Source organism: Hordeum vulgare, chromosome 2H (assembly GCF_904849725.1).
Source record: "Hordeum vulgare subsp. vulgare chromosome 2H, MorexV3_pseudomolecules_assembly, whole genome shotgun sequence".
Taxonomy (NCBI): domain Eukaryota; kingdom Viridiplantae; phylum Streptophyta; class Magnoliopsida; order Poales; family Poaceae; genus Hordeum; species Hordeum vulgare.
Genome location: NC_058519.1, coordinates 2,500,175 through 2,512,156, shown reverse-complemented (window position 1 = coordinate 2,512,156; position 11,982 = coordinate 2,500,175). Strand labels below are relative to the sequence as shown.

Sequence of the window (11,982 nt, the reverse complement as noted above, 5' to 3'; positions counted from 1 at the left end):
GCAAAGTTTGACCAATTTTTTATCAAAAAGTATTAACATCTACAATATATACAATATGAAACTACATTCCATAATGAATCTAATGATATTAATTTGGTATAATGGTTTTGATATTTTTTCTATTAGTTTTGTCAAATTAGAGATACTTTGACTTCACACAAAAGGTTATATGCAGACTAAAAATGAACGGAGTCGGTAGTACACAAGAACTACATTATACATGCATGGTTATTCAATGTTAATTCATGTGTGTTGTATGTTGCTCCATCTCTACTCCATTGAAAAACTAAAGTTGAGATGTTTGGAAAACTTCACATGCTCCAGTTGAAGTGGTATACTGGAGCGGTTCCAAACACACCCTAATTCCGATCACAAAGCGTTGTTTCTTGCAATTTTTCGTTGCACCAATCACTTGTACATACGGATGTAGTCCTCTAGTGCCAGTTCTTCTGCTAACTTGTACTTCCGCCGTTTCTAAATATAAGTCTTTTTAGAGGTTTCACTAAAAGACTACATAAGAATGTATATAGACATACTTTAGAGTATAGATTCACTCATCTTGCTTCGCATGTAGTCCTCTAGTGAAATCTCTATAAAGAGTTATATTTAGGAAAGGGGGGAGTAGAATATAAGCTGGAATAAACTGCCCCCTTACCCGACTTATTCTAGATGCTCGATCAATTTATTTGGTAAGCCTACTAATTAATATTTGACTAATAGGATTTAAAAAATATTTTTGGTTGGGTTTGGGCTTCTAGAATAATAAGCTAGGTAATATAAGGTGCAGCTTATTCTATCTAGAAACTCAAAAAAGTGAGCAAAAGAGCTGGCCCTTAGAGAGGCTTGGCCCAAGCCCAACCACGGGCAGCGTGAAAAGCCCAACGCCTCGTTCGTCCCCAACGACCCAGCCCGCACAAGACGAGACGATCAGACGAGAGGGGGGAGAAGAAGGAGCGCAGCACACGCCACCACCGCAGCGAGCGCCAGGCCAGGCCGGAGAAGAAGCCTAGACCTAGACCCTCTCCTCCCCTCTCCGGCGACGCAGGTACCGCTAACCCCCTCCCCTCTCCTCCCCTCTCTCTGCCGCCGCGAATCGCCCCCTTTCAGGCGCTGGTTTTGACCCGATCCCTCTCCTTGACGCGCGCAGGCAGGCAGGCAGGGTCTCGGATCGGATCTCGTCGGCGGAGATGAGGCCCGTGTTCGTGGGGAACCTGGACTACGACACGCGCCACTCGGAGCTCGACCACCTCTTCTACCGCTACGGCAGGATCCAACGCATCGACATGAAGTCAGGTCCTCCCCTCCGCCGTCACATCTTTTAACCTCTAATTTATTCCGAATTGATTATTACAGAATAATCCTCGGCATAACCTGTCTGCTTTATAGGTTTTCTATCTATTATCCGTGCATGTTTATTGGCACCCTCGCACCAAACACAATTAGTTTCTAGAGATGATCTGAAATCCGAATGTCAGTCGTGTTAATCTGTGCTGCACTCACTGTGGTCCGTGGTTGCTTTGCTGCTTCGCTAATACTACCTCTGTCCTAAAATTCTTGTCTTAGATTTGTCAAGATACAAATGTATGTAACATTAAAATGTGACTAGGTACATCCGTATTTTGGTAAATCTAAGACAAGAATTTTGGGACGGACGGAGTATTCGTTAGCTATGTGACACTCATGTCAAGTCGTGAGCTTGCATGTCGGTCTAGCCGTATGTGGTTTCGATTTCATGATGACCACAAAGGTGGAGCAACGAATTTAACCTGTAATTATTAGCTTTATATATATAAATTGATTATCAGGGAATAATCCTTGACATAATCGGTTTGCTTAACTTTTTTTTTATCTGTGCATAATTTTCACAGATGATCTGAAATCCGAATATTAGCCGTACTAATCAGTAATGCAACTCTTGTGATTATAGTGCTTCGCTAATCTCTGTTAGAAATTTATATATGTCGTGGGACACTTATGTGAAGTTGTATAAGGTTTTCATTTCGTGATGGCCACCCCTGTTTTGACGCCTATGCGCATTGCCGGTGTATCGTGGCCGGTCGGATGCTTTTGTGCCCCACCGGTGCTCATCACCTGGGGCTGATCTGTTCATATGCTAAGTTTCCGGGGTAGAGAGCTGGAAGAACGAATTTAACTCTACTTGTAATGTTTTGTCTCATTAGAGTGTGCAATTTGTTTAAATTGATCAGAGAACAATCCTGGAGATAATTTGTTTGCTGAAGGTTTTTATTTATGCATGTTTCTTTTCACCTTACACCTGGCATGATCTCTAGAGATGATTTGTAATCTGAATGTTGGTGGTATTAACCCATGATTCAATCATCATGGTAATTTTGCTTTGTTAATCTCTGTTAGCTATGCTTCTGTAAAATTTGTGGCGGTGTCTCAACATATATATGGTGGTCCATGATTTCTGTTTGTTTTTTGGCACCTTAGACAAAGCACAATCTGTGCAGAGGATCTGAGTATTAGTCATGCCCCAAATTGGGGTGTTAATCTCTGTTAGCTATGCTTCTGTAAAGTTTATGGCGTGGAACACATATCTGAAATTATATGGCGGTCCATGTCATGTAAAAAAGTAGTTGCAAGCAATGTATGCATAGCTGGCAGCAACGATGTTTAAATGTTTACTCTGACGCAGGAACCACCGAGGCAAACATACATAGCTCCCCCCGGGGCTCCTCAACTCACCCTCCATTCACTCCTGACTCATCCGGCCACCACTCCCTGCACTTGGCCATCCGTTTTCCTGATGCACTGTAACATGTTACCACTGCCAAGCATGTTTTGCCGGGACTGACATCAATCATCATGCGATTCGTGCCATGCCATCAGTTCCATCATGCCATACCATGCCATGACTAGAAGTATCCTCCAGGCATCAACTTGATTACTTGCTATGTGTGCTGTCTCAGTAAGCAATGTCTGTGAGGCTCTTGGTCTGTAGAATGGTGAAGCATGTTCAGTGCCTCCAGTCATACCTTCTTACTTTGGAACTTTTGGATATAAGTTGTACAACACCATGCTTAGCCTCACCATGAATGGAATCTACCAGTAACCTCACTACAGCTCTTGATACCATCAGATCTGTGCAGGTGCAGTATTTTTCTATTTATGTTAGGTTTGAATTTGACTGAATTTGGCTCATGTGTTTTAGTTGCTTGTCCAATAAAAAAATATTGTTGGTGAACAATGGCTGGCACATGATCAAATTTCCTATGTTTCTTACTTGTGGAGTTACCTTTTTTAGGGTTTGCTTTTGTCTACTTTGAGGATGAACGTGATGGTGATGATGCCATACGGGCTCTGGATGGTTATCCCTTTGGCCCAGGGAGACGCAGACTTTCAGTGGAGTGGTCACGGGTAATTTCTCTTGCTGGTCTTGTAACTCCACTAAACCTTAACACAGAGAAAGTCATAAAACTGTGTGCTGTTGTATGCTGACGAGCGTCTCATTTAGGTGGTATTTGAAATAATATTAGCTTCATTTCATTTTGTAATCCTTCTCTGGTAACAGGGCGACCGTGGAACCAGACGTGATGACCGTGATGGCTATAGTAAACCACCAGTGAATACTAAGCCCACCAAGACACTGTTTGTAATTAACTTTGACCCAATCAACACAAGAGTCAGTGATCTTGAACGGCATTTTGATCCATTTGGGAGGATTTCAAATGTTCGGATAAGGAAGAACTTTGCTTTTGTGCAATTTGAAACTCAGGAAGAAGCCTCAAAAGCACTAGATGCTACTCATTTGACGTAAGTGCCACTTCCACCTGTCTTTGAGTTTGTACAGTGAGCAGAATCTGACTGCAGTTGGCATGTTGGTAGCTAGTACCACTTTCATCTGTTTCTACAGAAGTTCAGTTTTTGAGCAGAATCTGACTGCAGTTTGCATGTTGGTAGTAGTTAGTACCACTTTCACCTGTTTCTATGGAAGTTCAGTTTTTGAGCAGAATCTGACTGCAGTTGGCATGCTGGTAATTGGTACCACTTCCACCTGTTTTTCTACAGAAGTTTAGTTTTTGATACATGTATTTCATGCTGTTTCATAAGCTTATGTAATATGGATTGTTTGAAAATAGCTGTGCAGTGTAAAGTTACGCCTGATTGACCCTTTTTCCCCTCTGCAGGAAGTTACTGGACAGGGTGATTTCTGTTGAGTATGCCTTCAGGGATGATAGTGAACCAGGTGACAAGTATGACAGGCCAAGTAGAGGTGGTGGTGGCTATGGAAGGCAGGATGACAGTTCATATCGCCGTTCTGTTAGCCCAGTGTACCGAAGGTCACGACCTAGTCCTGACTATGGTCGTCCAGTGAGTCCTCAGTATGGTGCATATGGCAGGAGCAGGAGTCCTGTCCGTGATCGCTATCGAAGGTAATGCACTTGCATTTTTTTATTGATCTTCATATGGTTGCACTTGTATATTGTTTTCGTTTGATCTTTGTTTGGTTGCACTTTTAGTCCTGCTGGCAGATGCTTTCATTAGGATTCGATTTTGCCATACCACTTCAGATTGATTAGTATTGTGTTTTTTTTTGTGAGAAAACATTTACCGCCGTGTACACTATCTGATTCCTATATTGTTATGATGATTCACTTCTGACATCGGTGATTAGTCCTTACTTTACTGCAAGCTACTCCTTGGTGATCTTTGGTATCTAAACAATAACGTTGCATCTCTCTCTCTCTCAAAAAAAAAAAAAAACAATAACGTTGCAGAACTCTTCTTATAAGCATTGAGTATGCAGTTCTTTCTGTTAGGAAAGTTATCCAGTCCTTCATTTGTTAACATTATCTGTTTTCTCTTGTTTGATGAAATCTTCTTGTATGATTGCAGCCGATCTCCTGTCCAGCGCTCAAGATCCCCAGCTCCCAACAGAAGGGGTTATGACTAATCGAGAATCATCTCGGTTATGGCAGTGAGGCCGCCTCCATCTGCTGTTCCAGCTCTAGCATTAGTAAACAAGAACACTTCTGTACCCGTACCGAACCTTATCGTTTAGCTGACACCGTGTTATAAGAAGTTGGACATGTCCTCCGACACCTGCTTTGCCCTGTGTGCTAAGAAGTTATACCTGTCCTTTGACACCAGCTTTGTGCCTAAATCGTGTCGTTTTCGTATATCTGTGTGCCTATTTATGTCTGGTTATGTGTGCGATATGCGTAGAAATTTCTGGTGATCTCATCTCCTGCCTGATTGACCTCTGTTCCAAAATATAAGGTGTATTAAGTTTTGAATAGGTCAAAAAAATACTATTTTTTCCAAGTTTGTAGAGAATTATATCAAACATCTATAATATCAGTGATGAATCCGATGATACTGATTATGTATTGTACTTGTTGATATTTTGCTGAAACATTAAGTAGTTTGCTTTTTTTTTAAAATCAACACACCTCATATTTTGGAAGAGAAGGAGTACGTTGGAATGAATTTGCTAGAATTTCATAGCCGAAAACAAAGTATGTTTTTGTCTTGGGATGGAGTATTTCACTTCATAAAGAATATTCTAAGTAAAGAATATTTCCTTTGATTTTGTCAAGTGGACATTGTACTGGTAGATACAAAATTCCAGTGTCTTCTTCTACCAATAGTCTCCACATGAGCAGGAGCCGTCCCGGAAATGGTGGAACCTCCTCACATCCCTGAGCACAATCTCCCGCCCAACCATCCTGGACATGAACTTGGCGGCCTCATGGCAGTCGTTGCACACCCTCAGGTTCTTGGCCACCCTGATGGCGGCCCCCGGCGGCGCCCTCAGCAGCCCGAAGGCGATGGCGAGCTTCTCGCTGTGGTACCGGAGCATGGCCGCCTTCTCGTCCTCGTCGACGTCGTGGAGCACGCACGACGTGTCCGGCGCGTACCCCTCGCGCCGCATCCGCTCCCAGAGCGCGTCCATGTGCTCGTGCACCTCGGCGCTCGCCGGGTGCGACGACTCGCCCGCCATGAACCGGTGGATGGCGCCGTCGAGCTCGATCCAGCTGCACCCGGGCTCCTTGGCCACGCCCTGCCGCCGCATCCTGGCCCGCACCGCCACCGACTTGTCCCACATTCCGGCCGCGGAGTAGATGTTGCAGAGGAGCACGTAGTGGCTCGCCTCGCCGGGCTCCAGCTCGAACAGCCGCTCGGCGGCGACCTCGCCGAGCTCCACGTTCCGGTGCAGCCTGCACGCGCCCAGCAGGCTGCTCCACGCCGACACCTGCTGCTCTCCCGGCTCCATGGAGGTGATGATGCTGTACGCCTCGTCGAGCCTCCCCGCCCGGCCGAGCACGTCGACGACGCAGGCGTGGAGGTCCGGCGTCGGCTTGACCCCGTGGTCCCTCTCCATGCCATGGAAGAGCTCCAGCCCGCGGTCGACAAGGCCGGAGTGGCTGCACGCCGCCAGGGCGGCGATGAAGGTGACCTCGTTGGGCGTCGCCTCGCCGCCCGCCGCCATCTCGTCGAAGAGCGCCACGGCCTCGTCGCCGAGCCCGTGCATCCCGTAGGCCATGATGAGGACGTTCCAGGTGATGACGTTCCTCCTCGGCAGCCGGTCGAACACCGCCCTCGACGCCGCCAGGCAGCCGCACTTGGCGTACATGTCCACCAGCGCGCTCCCCACGGCGATGTCCGACTCCAGCGCGTGCCTCACCGCGTACCCGTGGATCTCCTTCCCCCTCGCCGGCGCCGCCAGCGCCGCGCACCCCGGCAGGAGCGTCATCAGCGTGATGTTGTTCGGCATGCACCTATGCGCTTCTCCTTCTTCCGTTGACGACGATGATGATGATGATGATGGTGATGGTGATGGCAGCTGCATCTCCGTGACGAGCTGGAACGCCTCGGCGACGTGCCCCTGCACGACGCAGCCGGTGATGAGGGTGTTCCAGGACACGACGTCGCGGGGGTCGATCATGGCGAAGATGCGGCGCGCCACGTCCATCTCGCCGAGCCGCGCGTACATGTCCATGAGCGCGTTCTGCACGAACCGGTTGCCCGCCATGCCGCGCTTCACCACGTACCCGTGCATGGCCTCCTTGCCGGCGAACCCCTCGGAGCGCGCGCAGGCCGGGAGCACGCCGGACATGGTGGTCTCGCTCGGCGCGCACCCGGCCTCGGCCTCCATCCGCGAGAAGAGATCGAGCGCCTCCTCGTCCATGCCAGCCTGCGCGTACCCGCAGATCATGGCGTTCCACATGCCCAGCTGCCGGCCGGGCTCCGGCACCATGTCGAACACCCTCCGGGCGTTCGCCACCTTCTCGTTGCCGGCGTACATGTCCACCAGCGCGCTCGCCACGAACGAGTTGGCGGCGAGGTCGGCGTCCTTGAGGACGACGGCGTGCATCTCCCTGCCGAGGGCGAGCATCTCCAGCCGCGAGCACGCCGGGAGCGCGCTCGCGAACGTCACGCCGTCGGGCCGCACGCCGAGAGACACCATATCGTAGAGCACCTCGACGGCCTCGGCGCACCGGCCGCCCTGCACGAGCAGGCTGATCATGGTGTTCCACGTGACGACGTCGCCGCCGCCGGGGGAGAAAGCGGCCGCGGTGGTGCGGAAGAGAGACTGCGCGTCGTCGACGAGGCCGAGGCGGGCGTACATGGAGAGCAGCGCGTTGAAGGGGAAGCGCTCGCGGCCCTCGTCGAGGAAGCCGCGCTTGAGCGCGAAGGCGTGGGCCTCGCGGCCGAGGCGGCGGCCGTCGTCGCCGGGGAGGTGGGAGCAGGCGAGCAGGACGCTGACGAGGGTGAAGGAGCTGACGTCGTGGCGGCCCTCGGCGAGCATGTCCCGGAGGGCGTCGAGCGCGCGCTCCCACTGCCGGAACAGGCAGAGCGCGGAGATGAGCGAGTTGTAGGACACGGCGTCGCGGAGCTCCGTCGGCGTGGCGGCGAAGAGCGCGAGGGCGGCGTCGAGGTCGCCGCAGCGCGCGTAGGCGGTGAGGAGCGCATTGCCGACGGCGGGGGAGGGGCGGTGGAGGAGCGCGCGGCGGAGGGCGGCCGCGTGGAGAGAGCGCGCGGCGCGGGCGTCCCGGAGCGCGGCCGCGGACTTGATGGCCGGCGGGAGCGCGAAGTGGTCGAGCTGCGCGGAGGAGGCCGAGAGGGAGGAGAGCGCGCGGAGGGCGGCGGCGTGGTTCCCCGCGGCGGTGAGGGAGCGGATGGTGGCGGAGGTGGGCGGCGGGGCCGCCGGTGGGGCGACAGTGGCGGCCATGGAGTGAGCGGCGAGGGGTGTGGAGGCCCCGAGGATAAGCCAGCCTGATATTTTTTTTTCTTCTCTTTTAAAAATGCCAGTCAGTCTTGTTTGTTGAAACTCTAGAGGGAAATAATTCTACGTATTTGAATATCGTTTGTTCTTTTTAGAGAACTTCACTGTATTATATTGATCAACGGCGATGCTCCAAACGTTGAGGGCAACATTCAAAGATAGAGAAAAATATTGCTCCATGGTCACTATTTCTTCTCTCGTGAATGATACCCATGGCATGCAACGATGAGAGTTTTATGAGGTTGTCTCCAAGTCAGAGATGAAGTTGACGAAAAGATGGACAATTGCTAAAACTCACTCTCATGGAGGTTGACGAAAAGATGTTTTGATAACAATTGCTAAAACTCACTCTCATGGACAACGAGCGATCCAAAATCACCCAAAGAGTAGTCACCATTCCAATGAAGTATTGAACTTCATTTGCACATCTCAGTACAGAGGACATCTCAACTAAAGAAAGAAAGCACAGAGGCCATCTAAACAACTTACTTATCTTTGGGAAGCCCAACACCAGTTCAGAATTCTGGGCCTCAGTACGCAATGGCGAAGCCAAGCACAAGCTGGGTAGTTCTTTTTTTTTATGAAACTAGCATATACGTGTAGACATGTTGATTTTTGTTTGTACAAATTCATATACTTTGACTACACAAGACTACGGTACCGGCACCGCCACTGATAGTCAATTGATCACCTAGCTTTGATGTTAGCCTTATAGATAAGGCTTTAGTCGACGGTGGCATGAGCAAGACAACTGAGGCTAGAATGTTCCCAAGTAGCACACCCAACGCGATTTCTACGTCTTACCTAAAGAAAGGTTTGATGTTCGAGCACATTCTAGAATTGAAGATGTGGTTGTGTGAGTATGCCGTCAAACACTACAGGCCTTTCATAGTTGTGCACTCGGACTGCCACAAGCGATACACCGTGAAATGCGAGGTAGAAAAATGCAAATGGAAAGTCAACGGAAGACTCAGGAAAGATGGTTCGTGGAAGATAAGTAGTTGCAGTGCAACTCATCAATGCACAACGCCGACAGATGAAGCACCGACGACACACCATCAGTTAACCTCGGAATTCATCGGTTATAAATACCAGAAACATATAGCTGAGGATCCAACCATTAAAGTGAAGTTGTTGATGAGTTGGGTTTACGAGAGGTTTGGATATAAGGTCAAGTACAGGAAGACATGAAAGGCCAAACAAGTCGCTTTTAGAATGTTGTACGGTGGATGGGAAGAGGCGTACAACATGCTATCCCGGTTGCTGGGCGCGATGGCCTATAGAAACCCCGGAATGTACCACTATGTCCAAGATATTGAAGGAGTGTTCCGTCGTGCCTTTTGGACGTTTGGCCCATGCATTGCAGCTTTTGAGCATTGTTGTCCGGTTTTGTCTATAGATGGAACATTCCTGACTGGCAAATACAAGGGCACACTAATGATAGCAATGTCACATGATGCTAATGATCAGGTGTTGCCTGTGGCATTTTCTTTGGTGTCAGTGGAGAACCAAGACAACTGGGAATGGTTCATGAGACTTGTGAGAAGCACGGTGATTCTTCCCAATAGGGAGGTATGCATCATATCCGATCGGCACCAAGGCATATTGAAGGTCGTGGATGTTCACATGCTAGGGCATGCGAGGCTTCACCATCGATGGTGCATGAGGCACTTCGTTGCAAACTTTTACAGGGCTTGTAAGAACAAGGATCTGGCGAAGGATCTTAACTCCGCATGTGTGGCCTTCTCCGTTGAGTCGTTCACGAAACGATTGAACATAATCTATGAGAAGGCAAATGAAGGTGGGAAAGAATTCCTACAAAGGATTATAGATGAGAGACATAAGTGGTCACGGGCATGTGACGAAGGAGGCATGAGATATGGCGACATGACAAGCAATCTTGTTGAGTGCTTCAACTTTGTCTTGAAGGGGGCACGTCAGTTGCCGGTGATGGCAATAGCTGAATATACCTTTTACAAGCTCAATGAGTATTTTCTGGAGCACTTCGAAGAAATCGACAAGTTGATTGGTGAGAGTGAGAAGCCTCCCAATGAGACCTATCCGAAGAAGGTTGCCGAGTGGCTAGAGTTTCAAAAAGAGAAGTCAGCCATGCAGCGAGCCGCTTGTTTTGATAATGCTGAAATGAAATACCAAGTGGATGAGCCAGGCGGTACAACGAGAGATGGGCAATCATATGGTGGTCGCTCATTTACGGTGTCCCTTTGGACGCGACATTGCACTTGTGAGCGGCCTAGTAAGTACCACTGGACATGCTCGCACATGATGACGGCATGTCGCATGAGGAATTTGCCCTTCTCTGATGGTGTAGTTGTGAGGTTGCATGAATTCAACTTGCAAACTCATAAGTTAACATGGGCGTCGAGATTCCATCCTTTTCTTGACCCATCACAATGGCCAGAGTATCACGACCCTAATATTAGGCCGGATCCAGAGATGATGGTTCAACCGAAGGGTAGAAGGAGAACAAAACGATACAGGAATGATATGGATGACCTCATGAGCACCAGAGAGTTTGGTAGTGGACATTTCATGGAGCCACGTGATAGGAACCAATGCGGTGATTGCAATGAAACGACACACAATAAGAGGACTTGCAAAAGAAACAAAACTTCAAAAGGTCACAATGCATCTACTAGTGATGTGGGTGGCAGAGGTGGTTCAAGTGCTGGCGGTGAAGGCGGTTCAAGTGGTGGCCTTCCTGTGGGCCGAGGATTCGGCGGTGGTAGACATGGTGGTACAAGTGGTGGCTTTCCTGTGGGCCGAGGATCCGGCGGTGGTAGACGTGGTGGTTCAAGTGCTCGTGGTAGTGCTGGTCGTAGAGGAGGTTTTATGGGTAGAGGTTCGAGCGGTGGTAGAGGAATGTTCGGATACCTACAAGGACCATTTCCGTAAGTTTGATATATTTCATTATTATTGTCATGTTGTACATTTTTTGTTGTCACATATTTGACTTATCTTTATCATGTTGTTTTTCATGCTCCTTTGTATGGTATTGTACTAACTCTGAGCCTTGATCTTTTTATGTAGGTATGGCGGCGTCTCAACCCAACAAGGCAACAACAGAGTGGGGGGAGGAGAATGATGCAGCCAGTGAGGAGCAGCGCTTGATGGAGAGGTCTGCAAAGAAGTTGAGAGAGGAGGACGCAGCCGAAGCGCGGGAGAAGAAGGAAGAGGAGTATAACCCAAGGATGAAGGATTAGCTGAAAATACACCTTGAGCACGCGAGATATGAGAAAAAGATGAAGGAGCAGCACAAGAAGATGATGGAGAAACGTCAAAAAGAATTTGCAGCTAGCTTTAACAAGATGATGGCAGAGAGCGCAACAAAGAGAGAGCGGGAGCATCAACGCTTCACGGAGAGGGTGATTGAAGAGGCTACAAAAATGCGCAAAAGGGAAGAGGAAGAGGAAGAAGAGAGGAAGAAGAAGAAGGGAAAGGGGCCTTGCTCGACACAATAGAGCCGGAGGCTTCTATTCTCATGCGCGCTTTCATCTTTGAACCCTATGTGTTGTTGAAACCTATGTGTTGTTGAACCTTGTTCGCTTGCGCGCTTTCTCACTATGAAATCCACTATTATGTACTTTAAGAACCATTTATGCATCTTTGGACGTATGTGTGAACTTTAATGGAAACTCTTTGTGATGTTTGTAATTTATATGGGCTATGTGATGTGTGTATTCTTTATTCCACTATTATGTACTTTAAGT

General features: G+C 48.8%; 2 protein-coding genes across 3 annotated transcripts; one reads left to right on the top strand and one right to left on the bottom strand.

Annotated features, from left to right (window-relative positions):
• The first annotated feature begins 948 nt into the window (after nucleotides 1–948).
• Nucleotides 949–5,144, top strand: LOC123431480 (serine/arginine-rich splicing factor RS31-like). 2 transcript variants are annotated; one of them, XM_045115287.1, is made up of 6 exons: nucleotides 949–1,045; nucleotides 1,148–1,293; nucleotides 3,269–3,381; nucleotides 3,536–3,777; nucleotides 4,152–4,397; nucleotides 4,861–5,144. In XM_045115287.1, exons 2-6 carry the CDS (start codon nucleotides 1,188–1,190, stop codon nucleotides 4,916–4,918), a joined length of 765 nt encoding a protein of 254 aa, XP_044971222.1. In that variant the 5' UTR covers nucleotides 949–1,045; nucleotides 1,148–1,187; the 3' UTR covers nucleotides 4,919–5,144. The 2 variants fall into 2 exon arrangements, with proteins under 2 accessions (XP_044971222.1, XP_044971221.1); XM_045115286.1 differs by having other exon boundaries at nucleotides 957–1,045; nucleotides 1,152–1,293.
• Nucleotides 5,145–5,440: 296 nt separating this feature from the next.
• LOC123431390 (pentatricopeptide repeat-containing protein At3g57430, chloroplastic-like) lies at nucleotides 5,441–8,434 on the bottom strand. The gene is made up of 2 exons (XM_045115188.1): nucleotides 8,360–8,434; nucleotides 5,441–8,317 (listed from the first exon to the last, which is right to left on the bottom strand). The coding sequence occupies exons 1-2, from the start codon at nucleotides 8,432–8,434 to the stop codon at nucleotides 5,606–5,608; spliced, it is 2,787 nt and encodes a 928-aa protein (XP_044971123.1). The 3' UTR covers nucleotides 5,441–5,605.
• Between the last annotated feature and the right edge of the window lie 3,548 nt (nucleotides 8,435–11,982).